This window comes from Carassius gibelio, chromosome B1 (assembly GCF_023724105.1).
Source record: "Carassius gibelio isolate Cgi1373 ecotype wild population from Czech Republic chromosome B1, carGib1.2-hapl.c, whole genome shotgun sequence".
Taxonomy (NCBI): domain Eukaryota; kingdom Metazoa; phylum Chordata; class Actinopteri; order Cypriniformes; family Cyprinidae; genus Carassius; species Carassius gibelio.
In genome coordinates this window covers 29,421,914-29,436,080 of record NC_068396.1, presented here as the reverse complement: position 1 = coordinate 29,436,080, position 14,167 = coordinate 29,421,914, and the positions used below count along the sequence as shown (strand labels likewise).

Below are 14,167 nucleotides of genomic sequence, written 5' to 3'. Positions count from 1 at the left end.
ATTTCGCCTGTGGTTTGCGTTCCAAGCGCCGGTATTCACTGAACTGGACCGCAGATAGGTTTCCCTTTAAAGCCCCTTCCTTAAGCTCTTCATTCGTCAGCACTTAAAAATATAACCAATGCCTGTGATCACACGGCGTCCCGCCTGGATTAATCCATGATTTCATCACATTTGATAACTGTCTGGACGGCGAGATAAGGCAGCCGCCCGGATAAACTCTCAATGTCAGAGAACTGTGCCTCTTTCCTTGTTTGTCCCCTGCCAGCTGAGGCTTTACCACCAAATTAGGGCCCGTGTTTGTCCTTTTGTGTTTTAACCTCAGGGTTTGATCTCACTGCTCAGCCTCCATATTGAATAACGCAGGTTAAAACCGAGGTGAACATGTACCTTGATAAGCTTACTCAGTCTAATAAGGTAGAATGAGACGGGATGATTCTTATCTCGCTGTTTTTATTTTTTGCCAGAGTGGGCTAAAGCCTTTCCACCTTCCTGCAGTGTGAACGGGATGAAAATAGATATGTGTGTCTTTAATCTACTGTACACACCAGCAGGATCCAGTCTTGCATTCACCATCTGGGGTCCAGTGGGCTTTGAGTTGCAAAGACCTCAAACGTTTAAGTCTTAGTCATATTGTCACATGTTTGTGTATTTGTGGTGTATTCTTAGCTCCTCTCTCATTGTGAGAATGGCACCAGTGAGGAACATTAACAGCTCTGATAGGTCTCCATACTTGGAGACTCAATGAAGCTTTGAATGAAAATGAATCTCAGCTGACTGCAGACTCGGCTATGAAGCAGTGTTGAGAGTCCTGCTGTAAGCCTGGTCTGGTCTGGTCTGGTCTAATGTCACAGACGTACAGCAGCTGGTGTTTTGTGTTACAGTGTAGAGATCAAACTGTGCACACTCAGGCCCCATAGAATAAGACTGCAAATGAGTCTGGAAAATATGTGCTGCACTACAGGGGATAAAGTAGCTCGGCTAAATAGGAAACCTTTTTTGAATACACTACCTGTCAAATATTTTTTTTATAATATTTTTTGTTGAAAGAAAGTCTTAAATTTCCACCAAGGCAGCATTTATTTAATCAGAAACACAGTAAAAACTGTAATATTGTGAAATATTATAACAATTTAAGAGCAATTTGAATATATTTTTAACTATTATTTATTCCTGTGATATCAAAGCTTCATTCCTCCAGTCTTCAGTGTCACATGATCCTTCAGAAATCTGATTTCCTGCTCAATGTGTCATCAGTTTCATTAGTGCTTCATTATAAATGGTTTTTATTATTGACGAGACTAAAATTAGTTTTTGTTGCTTACAATTTTTGTGATAAATTTTACATATTCAAATAAAAAAATAGTTATTTAAATCATAATGAATAATAATATTCCATTTTATTACAGTTTTTTTTTAACTGTATTTTTGAGCAGATAATGTGGCCTTGGTAAGAGTCTTCTTTCAAAAACATAAAAAAAAACTTTGAGCGGTAGTGTACACAAAAACAAAATAAAAGTAAAATAAAAGTAAAAGAATAACTATTGTTTTATTATATAATAATATTTTTAATGTTAAATCTAATCCTGTTTTTAATTAATAAATTAACACACACACACACACACACACACACACACACACATACCTCTCTTGCCTCTGTTTATTCATACTGGAGACCCATTTTGTGGCATATTTATATATATATATATATATATATATATATATATATATATATATATATATATGCATGCAAAATGAATTAAATAATCTTAAAAAATCTTTGACATTTACTGTTAATAAATATTTGTAATTTTAATAGTAAAAGACTGTAAAAAATCTTTTTAAAAATACGGTACAAATGTCAAATGGTTAGCAGCAAGTTCCCTCTCTACACGTGATAAATTACTTGAATTGATCTAATGTGACATTTTAGTTTTACAGTAAAACACTGTTAAATGTACAGATTTTAGGAGTAAAAACTAATTTATCTTATACCTTAAAGTGTTTCCTTACATTTAATGGTATTTAGTTTGTTGTCAGTTATGTACAGTAGGTTTTTATGTTACACACAGTGTTGTTAAATGAATGTTTATTGCATTATTTTAGTGCCGTGTGTTACCATGAGAGTAGTATAAAACGGTCATTTGCCTCTTTTTCTCCTATTTTGAAAATGCAGATCCTAAATTTACCCCGTATCAACTCTGAGGTTGTTTTCCTCCAGTCTAGATCTCAAAGGTTTCTGATGTTGCTCAGCTCTGGGCTGTTTCCCAATCCAAATGTGAGATTTAATGAGTCATAAAGCAGAAGTGAGGTGGACCGTGTCCCAGGTTCATTAAAATGACCAAAGCAAACAATGAATTATTGATGTAGGGGGCGAGCGTTCCGAAATAATGTTTTAGTGGATCTCTCGCCACAATAACCTGGAGGTCTAATTACGGACACTTGTTTCCCACAGCAAGAAAGGCTGCTTTTTTCTTAGCAGGAAAACTAAAGGCTGTTTTGTTCCATGTTTCCATGTCTACTGCATAGACTCTGACATTGGCTGTAGAGTGATACTGATGATCTTTTCGTCTACAGCGGTATGTCAGCACGGATGCAAACACGGAGAATGCGTGGGACCCAACAAATGCAAGTGCCATCCAGGTTATACAGGAAAAACATGCAACCAAGGTAAGTGCTAAAGTAACAAAAAAAAAAAAACATTTGAAAATGTGATATAAAACTGTATTTAACAACTATTTTTAACCGTTCTATTTTTAAATAAATGAAAAAAGAATATTTTAAACAGTACTGTAACTATTTAATTCCAATTTAATTAAATGTAGTATATTTTATTTAATTTCCCTTTCTTTTGTGTGTGTGTGTGTGTGTGTGTGTGTGCTTTCGTGAAGTATAAAAAGTAGAGCCTATATATAAACTTTTTTTTTTTTTTTTCATATATTTGTATTTTTGGTCCAACATTTTGCATGCACATATGCATGTGAAAACTTTGCATGAATGATAATGATTTTAAATGAGAAATTGTCAAAAAAAAAATATGTTAATCATTATTTTAACAGCTCAGATTGACCTGCAACAAATCAGCCTCTCTATTCCAAAGCACCCATTTGTCACTTGCATTATTTAAAAGCCTCTGGATGTAGATGTCACCCTTTGGCGCTAGACAGAACAATGTATTGGCACTAATGGGCTTTTGTATTGAGTCGTAGTGATTCAGGATGTGAGGTTTCCCTTAAGCAGATAATATCTCAATTACTGCCCTAAGAACCCTGCACCTAAAATAAAACGGAGCCGGGGGACTAAATTCTGTCTGAAGTTGTCTCATCAGAAGAACGCTGGCGTCTGAGATAACCCCTGATTTAAAACAGCACATTTCCATTTGAGAGGAGAAGGCTGGGAGACTTAAAGAGAGGAGGATTCTGTGCCCTTGGAAGGCAAAGGGAGAAGGTGTAATTAAAAGACGGGAAGGAAAGGCAAAACAATCCCCTCTGGAATGTGGAATAGAATCTTTTCGATTTTCCCTTGCGTCATGGTTTCATGTCAGGTCGATGAGACTGCTTTTGCCTTGCCGCAGCGGGTGGAAATGTTTTCTTTTATCGTGCGTTTCTATCAGCTTCGCTGGGCTCCCGTGGCAAGAGCGATTAAAAGAATCAGATGGTTTTTAGAGGTAATGACAGATGATTATCATGCCGAGGGCTTATTTGTCTTGCATGTTTAAAACTTTGACAGGTGCTGGTTAGCGCGGACACCTGGGTGGCATATTAAAATCATCAGTGCAAATAATTAAGCCTTTAATTTTCGGTGCGACTGACTGAAGTGCTTTTCAAGCCGCTAAGTGTTTTTGTTTATTGCAATTATCTGTAGCAAAACAATCAGCATGCAAACCCAATTATACCACACAAGATGCCCAATCACTTTAAGATTATGTAATAATTTAGAATATTATTCAATATTTTTTGAATCCTGTGTGAAATCACAGTCGATGCTTTCCAGCGTTTGATCCTAGCAATGCAATGATTACTGAAAGCTCTCCAGAACAAGCATTTCTTATGATTCATATTCAGTATAGCATCTATATAGCTAAGATACCAATATTAATGTAAGAGCACACTCAAACCTGATTTATTAAGAGCACAATTGCATGCAACAGATATGTGATATGTGACTTACTATAAAATAGTCATGCAAAAAAATAAAACACAGAAATAGGTTGGAGTTTGCATGTTAAAATGCAGGGTTATGAAATATCTTATTTCTTTTTTGCTCTATCAAACTTGCACATCTCATATATAAACCAGGGTCTCAGTGTTAGAAGGATCCGCTATGAGTGATTAGTGTGCAGATAAACCACGAGGAGAGCTGAACAGAAATAATGATAAAGAGCTTAGTGCTAAATCCATGGCAATGAGGTGGGATAACACCCACAAAGTTAAATAACCAAATCGGGATTTAAAGGTGATACGTGTCACTGTTTCCATCTTAAAATACTTTCACCTATCCCGGTTTAACATGCAAAGACAAGTATGTCATTTTTCGCTTGATTTTTAACCCCCCAAAGGGCAAACACTGGGTTCTGTAGTCCTATTAAAATGTCATATTTTGATAGTAAATATAAAATACTACTACTTAGAAATGTTAATTGCATATGTTTGGGGCAAAACTGTTTGTTTATCCAAATCAAGTTTGGCTGGTTACACTTTACCTTTAAGTTATATTGTATATTTGAAAGGAATGCATTTTGAAGACATTTCTTTAGTTGAACACTGTTTGACATTTGTCATCTTGATCTTTACAGACGCACATATATCCCTGGTGACTGTAGGACAGCAGTTCATGTAACTCAGACTCTAACATCAGCCTGCAAAATGCCATGAAGAGCATCTGTAATAAAGCAGTGAGCCACAAAAGGCCGTGATTTTATGTTTCATAAAATGATGTAATTCCAACTGGAAATACTGATGGGATGAGTTGCATTTAAAGAAGTTGCAAACTTCATCAGCATCACAAAAATGTGTTTACGGTTGCCACTATTTAACGGATGTGTGCAATCTCAAGCATTAATTTTATAACACAGTCTTGATCATATTTATTTATTTATTTATTTTTGCAGTTGAAGCGCGATTAGCATTCGGCTCCTTTGATCTGCTTGATTTTGTCAGCAGTTGCTCTTCACTGTAACATCACTGTCATGGAGATGATATGAGGCAGATGGGCATCTTTGCCCAGAACAAATAAACTCATTAAAACGCTAATCCATTTAGGAGTGAAGTGACACAGAGCTGCATTCGGCTCTCCGTGGATCAAATCAATTTAATAAGATGCTAATTTTCAGTGGGGGTCTCTGTAAATGAGAATCTGCTTACCTGCTGTTCCCAAGGCCTGTCAGGAATCCATTACAGGGCGTCAAGTATCGTAAAATACTTTCAGACATGAAGATGGATCTGCTTTTTGGGGAACGCACGTCCAACAATGCGACCTCTGTGTCATTCTCTTTATAATCCACGGAAAACACTCATTTTATTAAAAGGATAGTTCACCTGAAAATTCTACTCATCTTTAAATTGCCCTAAACCTTTAGGAATTTATTTCAGCTGTTGAACTCAAAAGAAGATATTTTAAGGGAGACATATTATGCCCCTTTTTACAATTCCATATAAGTCTTAGTTGTCCCCAGAATGTGTCTGTGAAGTTTCAGCAAATACTTATATAAATATATATATATATATATATATATATATATATATATATATATATATATATATATATATATATATATATATATATATATATATATATATATATATATATATATATATATATAAAAAGCCTTTTCTTGAGCGGAAGCAGAAACACACAGTTTTTTTTTTCCTTCTTTTTTTGTGCATGTCTCTTTAAATGCAAATGAATGCTCCCTGCCCCCTTTTCCTGAATAGGAGTGTGCATATACTGAGCTCATACTGTACCTCAGATGCTCTTCTCAAAAAAACAAAAAAAAAACATCTGTTTGGTTTTAATAATCATGTTTATCACACTGAAATCATGCGTTTTAAACCAAATTAGTTAGTATATTGCTATTCACTGTAACATATCAGTGCATTATATTACTTCAGATAAAGTGTTTTCTGAGCGCACACATCCAAAGTGAATGCACCGAAAGTGGTTGTCACATGGCATGCGAGCACTAAACTAAGTTCTCTTTCATGTCTTATTGCGCTTAAACTGTCAAATGCACACAAGTTTATGTTAAAAACACACAGGAGTTACAAAAACAGTCAATTATGTCTGTGAAGTTAAACAGCTGGGAAATAAATCATGTTTATATTAGATCTGTGTGGCAGCAGAGTAATATACAGTGAATAAATCAATAAATGCACTGCTCTCTTGTCTCCTCTGAGGCTGGGACTCTGCGAGGCAGTGTTCTGTGCTCATCTGTGCAGCCAAAGACAGAACAGTTAGCATGCTTTGCTCAAACCTTCACCATGGCGTTACAATGGTACACTGTTGTCACTTTTGAAAACAAAGTGGCAGCACCGTGAGTGGGAACGTGCAGATTACGGAGACCTTTAATTATAATAAGATCCCTTTCTACGTCATCGGGGAGTGAAATCTGAGCGGCTCGTTTTAAAAAAAAAAGCTTACAGAGAAAGGCTTACCAAACAAATTTCCTGGGTTGTTCTTTTTCACGTTTTCTGGGTTGGCAGATTATAACATGAAAAAAGAATGCTGGCAGCCAAACAGTTGACAGTAGCCATTGACTTCCATTGTATAGAAAGAAATACTATGGAAGTCAATGGGTACCGTCAACTGTTATGTTGCCAGCTGTTTTTAAAATGTATTTTTTTTTGTGCTCAACAGAAGAAACTCATACAAGTTTGAAACAAGGGGGGTTGAACAAATGATGCCAGAATTTTCATGTTTGGATGAACTTTGTCTTTAAAAAGAGCATATCATGGAGCATCTGCAGTTTGCGATTATTTTTAATATCATGCAGAAAATTGTCATGACTTCTTGAAAGATATAACTAAAATAGATGTTCCAACATAGTCTCTTGTCAAACTTTAAGTCATTAGGCAAAAAAGTAAGATGATCTATTTGTTGGCTCATGTAAAATGTACTATACAACATTTAGCTTGGTTGGACTGAATTCTGGCTGATTTGGGGCATTTTTCAATTGGTCAGCCTGAGAGACAGGTTCAAACCTGTTTTGTTCATATTAATGTTTACATTTTGAACACCTTATTCAATATAAATAGAAGCAGACCAAGTGTACAACTCACAGAAAGTATATATATATATATATATATATATATATATATATATATATATATATATATATATATATATATATTAAAAAATGTGAAGTTAAACTATGACTTTTTGATGCAAGAAACCATTATATGTAGTCTTCAGGGCAAACATAAAGTAAAAAGTGTAAAATAGTCTCTTTAATGTTTTACTTGGTGCCTTCTTGTTACAAAACCATAAAACTCACCACCATATGGACGTACAGGTTTCAAAAGCTGACGGTCTACATCAATGTTTCATTTTGGCATGCCAGGGGGATAATAAGGGTTAATGTGTTTTGTGTTTTGAAAATCACTGTTCATTTCCTGGTATTATTTAGGAGTCGGAAAGCCAAGCACAGCTGAGGGGATTATATGGGATTCTTTCCATGTCATCATATAATTAAACTGTAAAGCATTGTTCTGTAACACTGACATTCCCTCTTCTCATCTTTTCTCCAGTGTCAGTCAATCACAGGCAGTCGTTGATACTGTACTGGATATTTTTAGACTATAAACACCACTATTTTGGGGTTTTGTCTTCTTGTTAATTGCCTAAAGTAATGTCAGCTGCTCCAGAAGAAAAGGGGACACATTTTTCCAGTCACGATGGTTGGTTCTCACCGTGTAATTATGCACTTTTTTTAATTTCTCCAAAAGGAAAGAAAAATCATCTGATCAGCATCTGCTTTCTCCATTTTCTGCAGACCAGCGATGTAACCTTTTCCTTCAAAGAAATCATAAAAGCAAAATTGCCTGAAACAGTACTGGCAGCCCATTTACATTTTATTTTCGAGTGAAACATCTGACAATAAATGTAGGAAAAGTCTTCATTTTATCCATCAGAAAATGAAAGGGTTCTGAAGATGTCTCTTTATATGACAGCTGGTTGGAAAGAACAAAAAGGAAATTATATAAAATAAAATATATTAAAGCTGCAGTAGGTAACTTTTGTAAAAATATATTTTTTACATATTTGTTAAACCTGTCATTATGTCCTGACAGTAGAATATTAGACAGATAATCTGAAAAAATCAAGCTCCTCTGGCTCCTCCCAGTGGTCCTATTGCCATTTGCAGTTACGGACCGCTCCCGGTAAAAAACAACCAATCAGAGCTGCGTTCCGTAACTTTTTTATGTGTTCAGAATTTACAAAATGTATATAATAAGCGAGTACACCATGAATCCATTTTCCAAACCGTGTTTTTGGCTTGTCCTGAATCACTAGGGTGCACCTAAAATAAGTGTTTATATTCGGACTATTTTAGATTGCTTCAGGGGAACCGCGGCGGAGTAACCCAGTACCTTTGTGATTCTTCATAGACATAAACAGAGAGAAGTAGTTCCGGCTACGATGTTCTTCCACAAGACGCAAGCAGTTCTGTTTATTAACCGCTAGAGCGTCAAAAGTTACCTACCGCAGCTTTAACTACAACCATCATACTTTTCTGAAATGAAAAGCCTAGACATTTATTAAAGGTGTCATATGATGCTTTTTTTAAAGTTTAACACAATGTGTTGACATTAATGTTCAAAAACACATTCTTTTTCAAATACTGTTGATTATTGTAGGTCCTCTATGCCCCGCCTCTCTCAAATGCTTTGGTTTCTACAAAGTCCCTCCTTCTGACAAGCGCGGTCTGCTCTGATTGGCCAGCTGACCCAGTGTATTGTAATTGGCCGAACACCTCAAGCAATGTCGGAAATATAATGCCCCTTTTCCATAATCACGAGCTTCATCTTTCAAAATAAATGTGAAGACAATTAATAATGTCCTTAGTTTTACAATCAGTTCAGGCCCGAAAGGGGAACAGAGTGATGTGACAGACAGTGATGAAGCTCACATGTGTTTGCAGTACACAAGCCACAGACGGTTAAGACAACACACACAACACACACAACTCTGCATTTGAGCAGTCAATACTCAATAGCAACTTAGACTAATAACAAAACATACTTACAGTAGTTGATTCAGAAGCACCAGAATGTAGTAGCAAAGTCAGAATTACCTCCTCTCCAAGGTTCACGAAATGGTTGTCCATAAAATGCATTGCTGTTCTGTTATAAGTAATCTTAAAGGTTCCTAAATGCATGTACTTTCAGAAGGCCAAATAAAGTGCTTTTGCGTTCGCCCAGTTACACACAGCATCTCCCTGACAAGAATGCTTCAACACTAACTGTGTTACTGAAACCATGTCTTCTTTCTTTGTGTGAACATTTGGGTGGCTTTACGCAAATATTCCCACATTGTGACATAGACATGTGAGGGCATGTTTGAACGAGGGCCGTGCCAGAGTCTTAACTTTGATAAAGAATATCTCTTTGGATTTGAGACTTTAGCCTTTGCAACTTTACAGATCTTCTTCATGCACCAAGAGCTTGTAACACTCCAAAGAGAAAGGAAAAATGTAAATAGCATCATATGACCCCTTTAAACTAAATTTAAATGTAACCTATTTATTTAGTTAACATAAGTTATAATATACACTATACCATACCTGTCAAGTTTTGGATTTGAAAATAAGGGAAATTTTCCAGCGCCCATTGCAAGCAGTCCCACCACCCCAACAAAGCTCCAGTGTCCCTTACATTTTAAGACAGGTGTTATAGCCCAAATGAAAACACAAAAGGGTATATATGAAGAGCATTTATTTAAAGGCTTATTTGCATATTTTCTGTTAATTTAACATTGCTTGTTTTTACATTTACATTTTATTTTAATTCCATACATTCTTTTCATTTCATATTGCTTTTCTTTTACAGTTTTTTTTTTCATTTCACAACTTTTCTTTTACTCTTTTAGTGAGTTGTTGTACCAATTTGTTGCAGACTTTGCATTCTTTAAAAAAGTAAATTCGCTGTCCCATTTATCACGGTATTTACACATGGGTTTTGGTTTTTTGGCAGGTGTGCCTTCACTCTCTATCGTAGCATCCATCATCCGTCTCTGTTTTTTCTTTTGTTGTTGTTGTTTTTCCCACGTTATAACTCATGTCATCTGACCTCACACACCCCTCGCGACAGGCTACTACAGGTGGGAGTTATCGCGAGACTAGTGACAGAGCTCAGATTGGGAATGTTTTTATTATTATTATTTTATTAATAACGCAGATAAAAAAAAAAAAAAAAAAAATACCGGAGATTTACGGGAAAATACTAATACGGGAGGACGGCGGGAAAGAAGGGTAAAATACGTGACTTTCCCGGCCAAAACGGGATACTTGACAGGTATGCAGTGTATATGTGTGTGTGTGTGTGTGTGTGTGTGTGTGTGTAGGTGTGTGTGTGTGTGTAAAGTACATATTTATTTCAGATTTTTATATGTATTTGTTTTAAGGATTACTTTTTCCCACATCAGAAATGACTCTCTTCTGATGTGGCTGGGGAAGATATTAATGAATATTATCATAGCCTGATTTTCACAATCAAGCCCTGTTGTACACTGTTTGCTCTGCATATGCTGAAGTTAAAAGCGCCGCCAGTGCCGTTTCATTATATCTACTCATTTGAATATAATCTTTACTGAATAATATTATTATTCTCCTCTACAGGAACACGGACAGCTCAGAGATGTGTTTTATAAATGTGTTTGTCCACGTTATCCTGTGTGCTGTTATCTGTTATCTGTTTTCCTCACTCCTAAAGAAGAGCAGGGCTATGTTAGCCCCCCATTATGGCACAGTCGCCCTCCCGTTTATGTTCCCATGGACCACCAGCCGATTGCGGTGCCTTCGGAGGGTGAGCTAATCCTCTGTGTGTGATTTTCTTGTAAGACCGCTTACCGGATGATGCCTGCGTCTGCCCCAAGCGCCGCCCCTCTGGCCCAAGTGCATGGTGCAGCGAGAGTGAATACTTTCCCTTTAGCAGATCCTCAAAGCCTCCACAGGCATGGCCGGAATGACACGGAGAAAGCCATGCATGCCTTGGCAGAAACACACACACACACATAAAGCCTTTAAGAGGCTGTTCTGCTTCACCCTGCTCTCTGTCTGCTACACACACATCCTGTCTGTGTCTGTCAGTTCCTCTGAACTTCTAAAGCAGGACATCTTTCATCCGCGAGCATTCAAGTGGCTGCCCGGCTGCTCTCTTTCTCTTTAACCTTCTGCCTGTCTCCTCGATCTCAGGCCCATCTCCTACTGCCAAACAAATATCCTGTCCTTCAAAAAGTGTCTGTCATGTTATTGTTGTTGTTGTCTGCCTCTGAGGTCATTCTGTTTGCACTAAAGGTTGTCAGTTTCAAGTGAACCGACCATAGTAACAGTAGCCAAATTTCCAAAATTAATGCAGTCATTTTTATGGTGACATTTTTTTTTTTTTTTTTAGTGGTGGTAAAATTGTATGTGTGTTTGTTATTTATCTATGGAATAATAGTTATTATTATTAACTTGTTTTTTTTCTTATCTATGTTTGAATAATGTATGGATGCTGGGATAGAGACAAAAGCTGTTCTTATAACTTTGCAACTTTATATAATATAATATAATATAATATAATATAATATAATATAATATAATATAATATAATATAATATAATATAATATAATATAATAAATGTATTTAAATCATTTTTATTTTATGAGATGATGTTTAATATAAAGATGCATGATGTTTATTAATAATAATAATAATAAGATGATGATAATAACCATGTAAGAAAAATACTATAAAAAGCAGATGTTTACCATTACAATTATATAATTATTATTATATATCATTATAATTATCAACCACGCAGAACATTCTAGAATTGACTTTTACATTAATTAACACCACATTTTCTTCAGAAAATTAAATATATATATATATATATATATATATATATATATATATATATATATATATATATATATATATATATATATATATACATTTTGTTGCTTTTACAGAATTAACAATAACTGTTGTAACTGAATGACAGATGGTAAATGTTTTAAGGGTGGCGTGATGGCTGGTGAATAATCTCTGTTTTATTGGTTTATAAGTGCAGCTCTCAGAATAGGCCGCGGTCACACTTTCCTTATGGTGTGAACTCATTTCGTCTACCTGCTCTCTGTTCTGGGTTTTCAACACCTTCACACCTCCTACCCTCCGCTTCCTCCCTTCAGACTGGACCATTTATTTTTTTGATTTCATATCATTAGTAGAGTATGTGTTGCTGCTCGGAGCTGTCTCTTGTCAAGGAAGGCTATTCTGGGAATGTGACATTTCATTTCCGCTGTTTTCAGCTTTATTTGAGTGAGCAAAAGTCCAATGAGTCGTCAGTGAGTCTTAGTCTGCTCTTCACCTCGCCTGACAGAAGCACGAGTTGCTTCGTTTTTCTAAATCATCTTTCTGAGATGAATTTGTCTACATGCTGCTCAGAGAGTCGAGCTCGTGTCTGAACCACTGAGACTTCACAATACAGACAAGAAAGAAAGTCAAGGTGAAGAAGGAGATTTTACAGATGATTTGATATCACTAAAGTCTGATTATTATATTTCGGTTTTAGGAAAGGCAACCTACATAGTTATTTCTTAAAGAGATAGTTCACCATAAAATGTCTATTCACTCATTCCATCTCATATTCATGAAAAATAAAAAAAAAACAGCAGATGTTTAAAGGAATAGTTGACCAGAAATTAAAATTGATTTACCCTCGGGCTTTCCAAGGTACAGTAGATGAGTTTGTTTCTTCATTGCATCAGATTTGGAGAAATGTAGCATTACATCTCTTGCTCACCAATAGATCCTCTGCAGTGAATGGGTGCCGTCAGAATGAGAGTCCAAACAGCTGATTAAAAACATGTTTTTAACTATATTTTCATATTAATATCAACATTATTGTATCATGAATTAGAATAATTAACGTGAAATACTTCAATAATATTGTATCATTTAATGATTCATCGCAATAGTCCCATTTTCAACCCTTTCTATTTGTTTCTATCAACAACAAAGTGTTGCAAACGGCCAGATGAAATCCAGAAGAAAAGACTGTGTCACGCAAGGTCAGCGTTAGTCAATTATGTCCCCAGTCATCATGAAATTGCTGCCTAATTGTACATTTAAATTCAGCCTGCGTGTGTAATCACAGCTTCAGTGGCTCGGAGCTGTGTGCTTGCAGAGAAATGGCATACGGTTTGAAAAGGTGTTAAAGACTCGGCCCACTTTTCTATTCATGCATAGTTTTTCATTGCACTGAAGTGGTTAAACTTTGCAACGGAGATATTTATGTAGTCTTTGTTTCGAATATAATAGGCGACTCATGCTAAGATGATTTAGGAAGTGATTGTAGCTGTCCTAATCATTCCCGCTGAGAGACCTCCCACCGCTGCCAATTAGCATTAATACACAGTGCCATTCATCTATTTCAATCTGTGCAGCTGTCAAATATAGAATGCATTCCCTGCATAACCCACCGCTAAAGATGGCGCCGTTCTCTCAGATCTGGGCCATGCCAAAGACACTCATGTACGGCAGCCAGGAGAATCTATTTTCAGTCCAGTGCAGATGAGACTGCAGGCATCACGCTACGTGTCTGGCCTATAAACTTGACTGTGTACCCTACGATATTGAGATCTAAGTGATATCGCCTGATGCGACTATATGGTTGAGCTCGGATTAAACTATGGCCAACCCTTGTGTTATACCCAAAGTGTTGCTTTGCCTTGGTAAAATAACAAAAATCATGAATTCATTTATTTATTTATTTGAGCTATTAACAAATGAGGGCTATTTTTGTGCTACTCAGTAATTATTTGAGCAATCATTTAATGTTGAGAATAAATAGATAAATTAATAATTTACCAAATGATTAAAATACATGAATTTATTTCAAACTAATTGATAAACTCATTTATTTATTTTGACTGTTTATTAAAATTACAACTTTTTGTATCTTGTTT

General features: G+C 35.9%; 1 protein-coding gene across 6 annotated transcripts in view; it reads left to right on the top strand.

Moving 5' to 3' along the window:
- The window catches only part of npnta (nephronectin a), a 45,167-nt gene that overhangs the window by 14,920 nt on the left and 16,080 nt on the right, over positions 1-14,167 (top strand). For 2 of the 6 annotated variants that reach the window (XM_052545034.1, XM_052545036.1), the window contains 2 exons: positions 2,575-2,667; positions 10,929-11,018. In XM_052545034.1, the coding sequence (XP_052400994.1) occupies positions 2,575-2,667; positions 10,929-11,018 (183 nt within the window). Of the gene's footprint in view, positions 1-2,574; positions 2,668-10,925; positions 11,019-14,167 lie in introns of all 6 variants that reach the window. The other 4 variants (XM_052545033.1, XM_052545035.1, XM_052545038.1 and 1 more) reach the window with 2 other exon arrangements.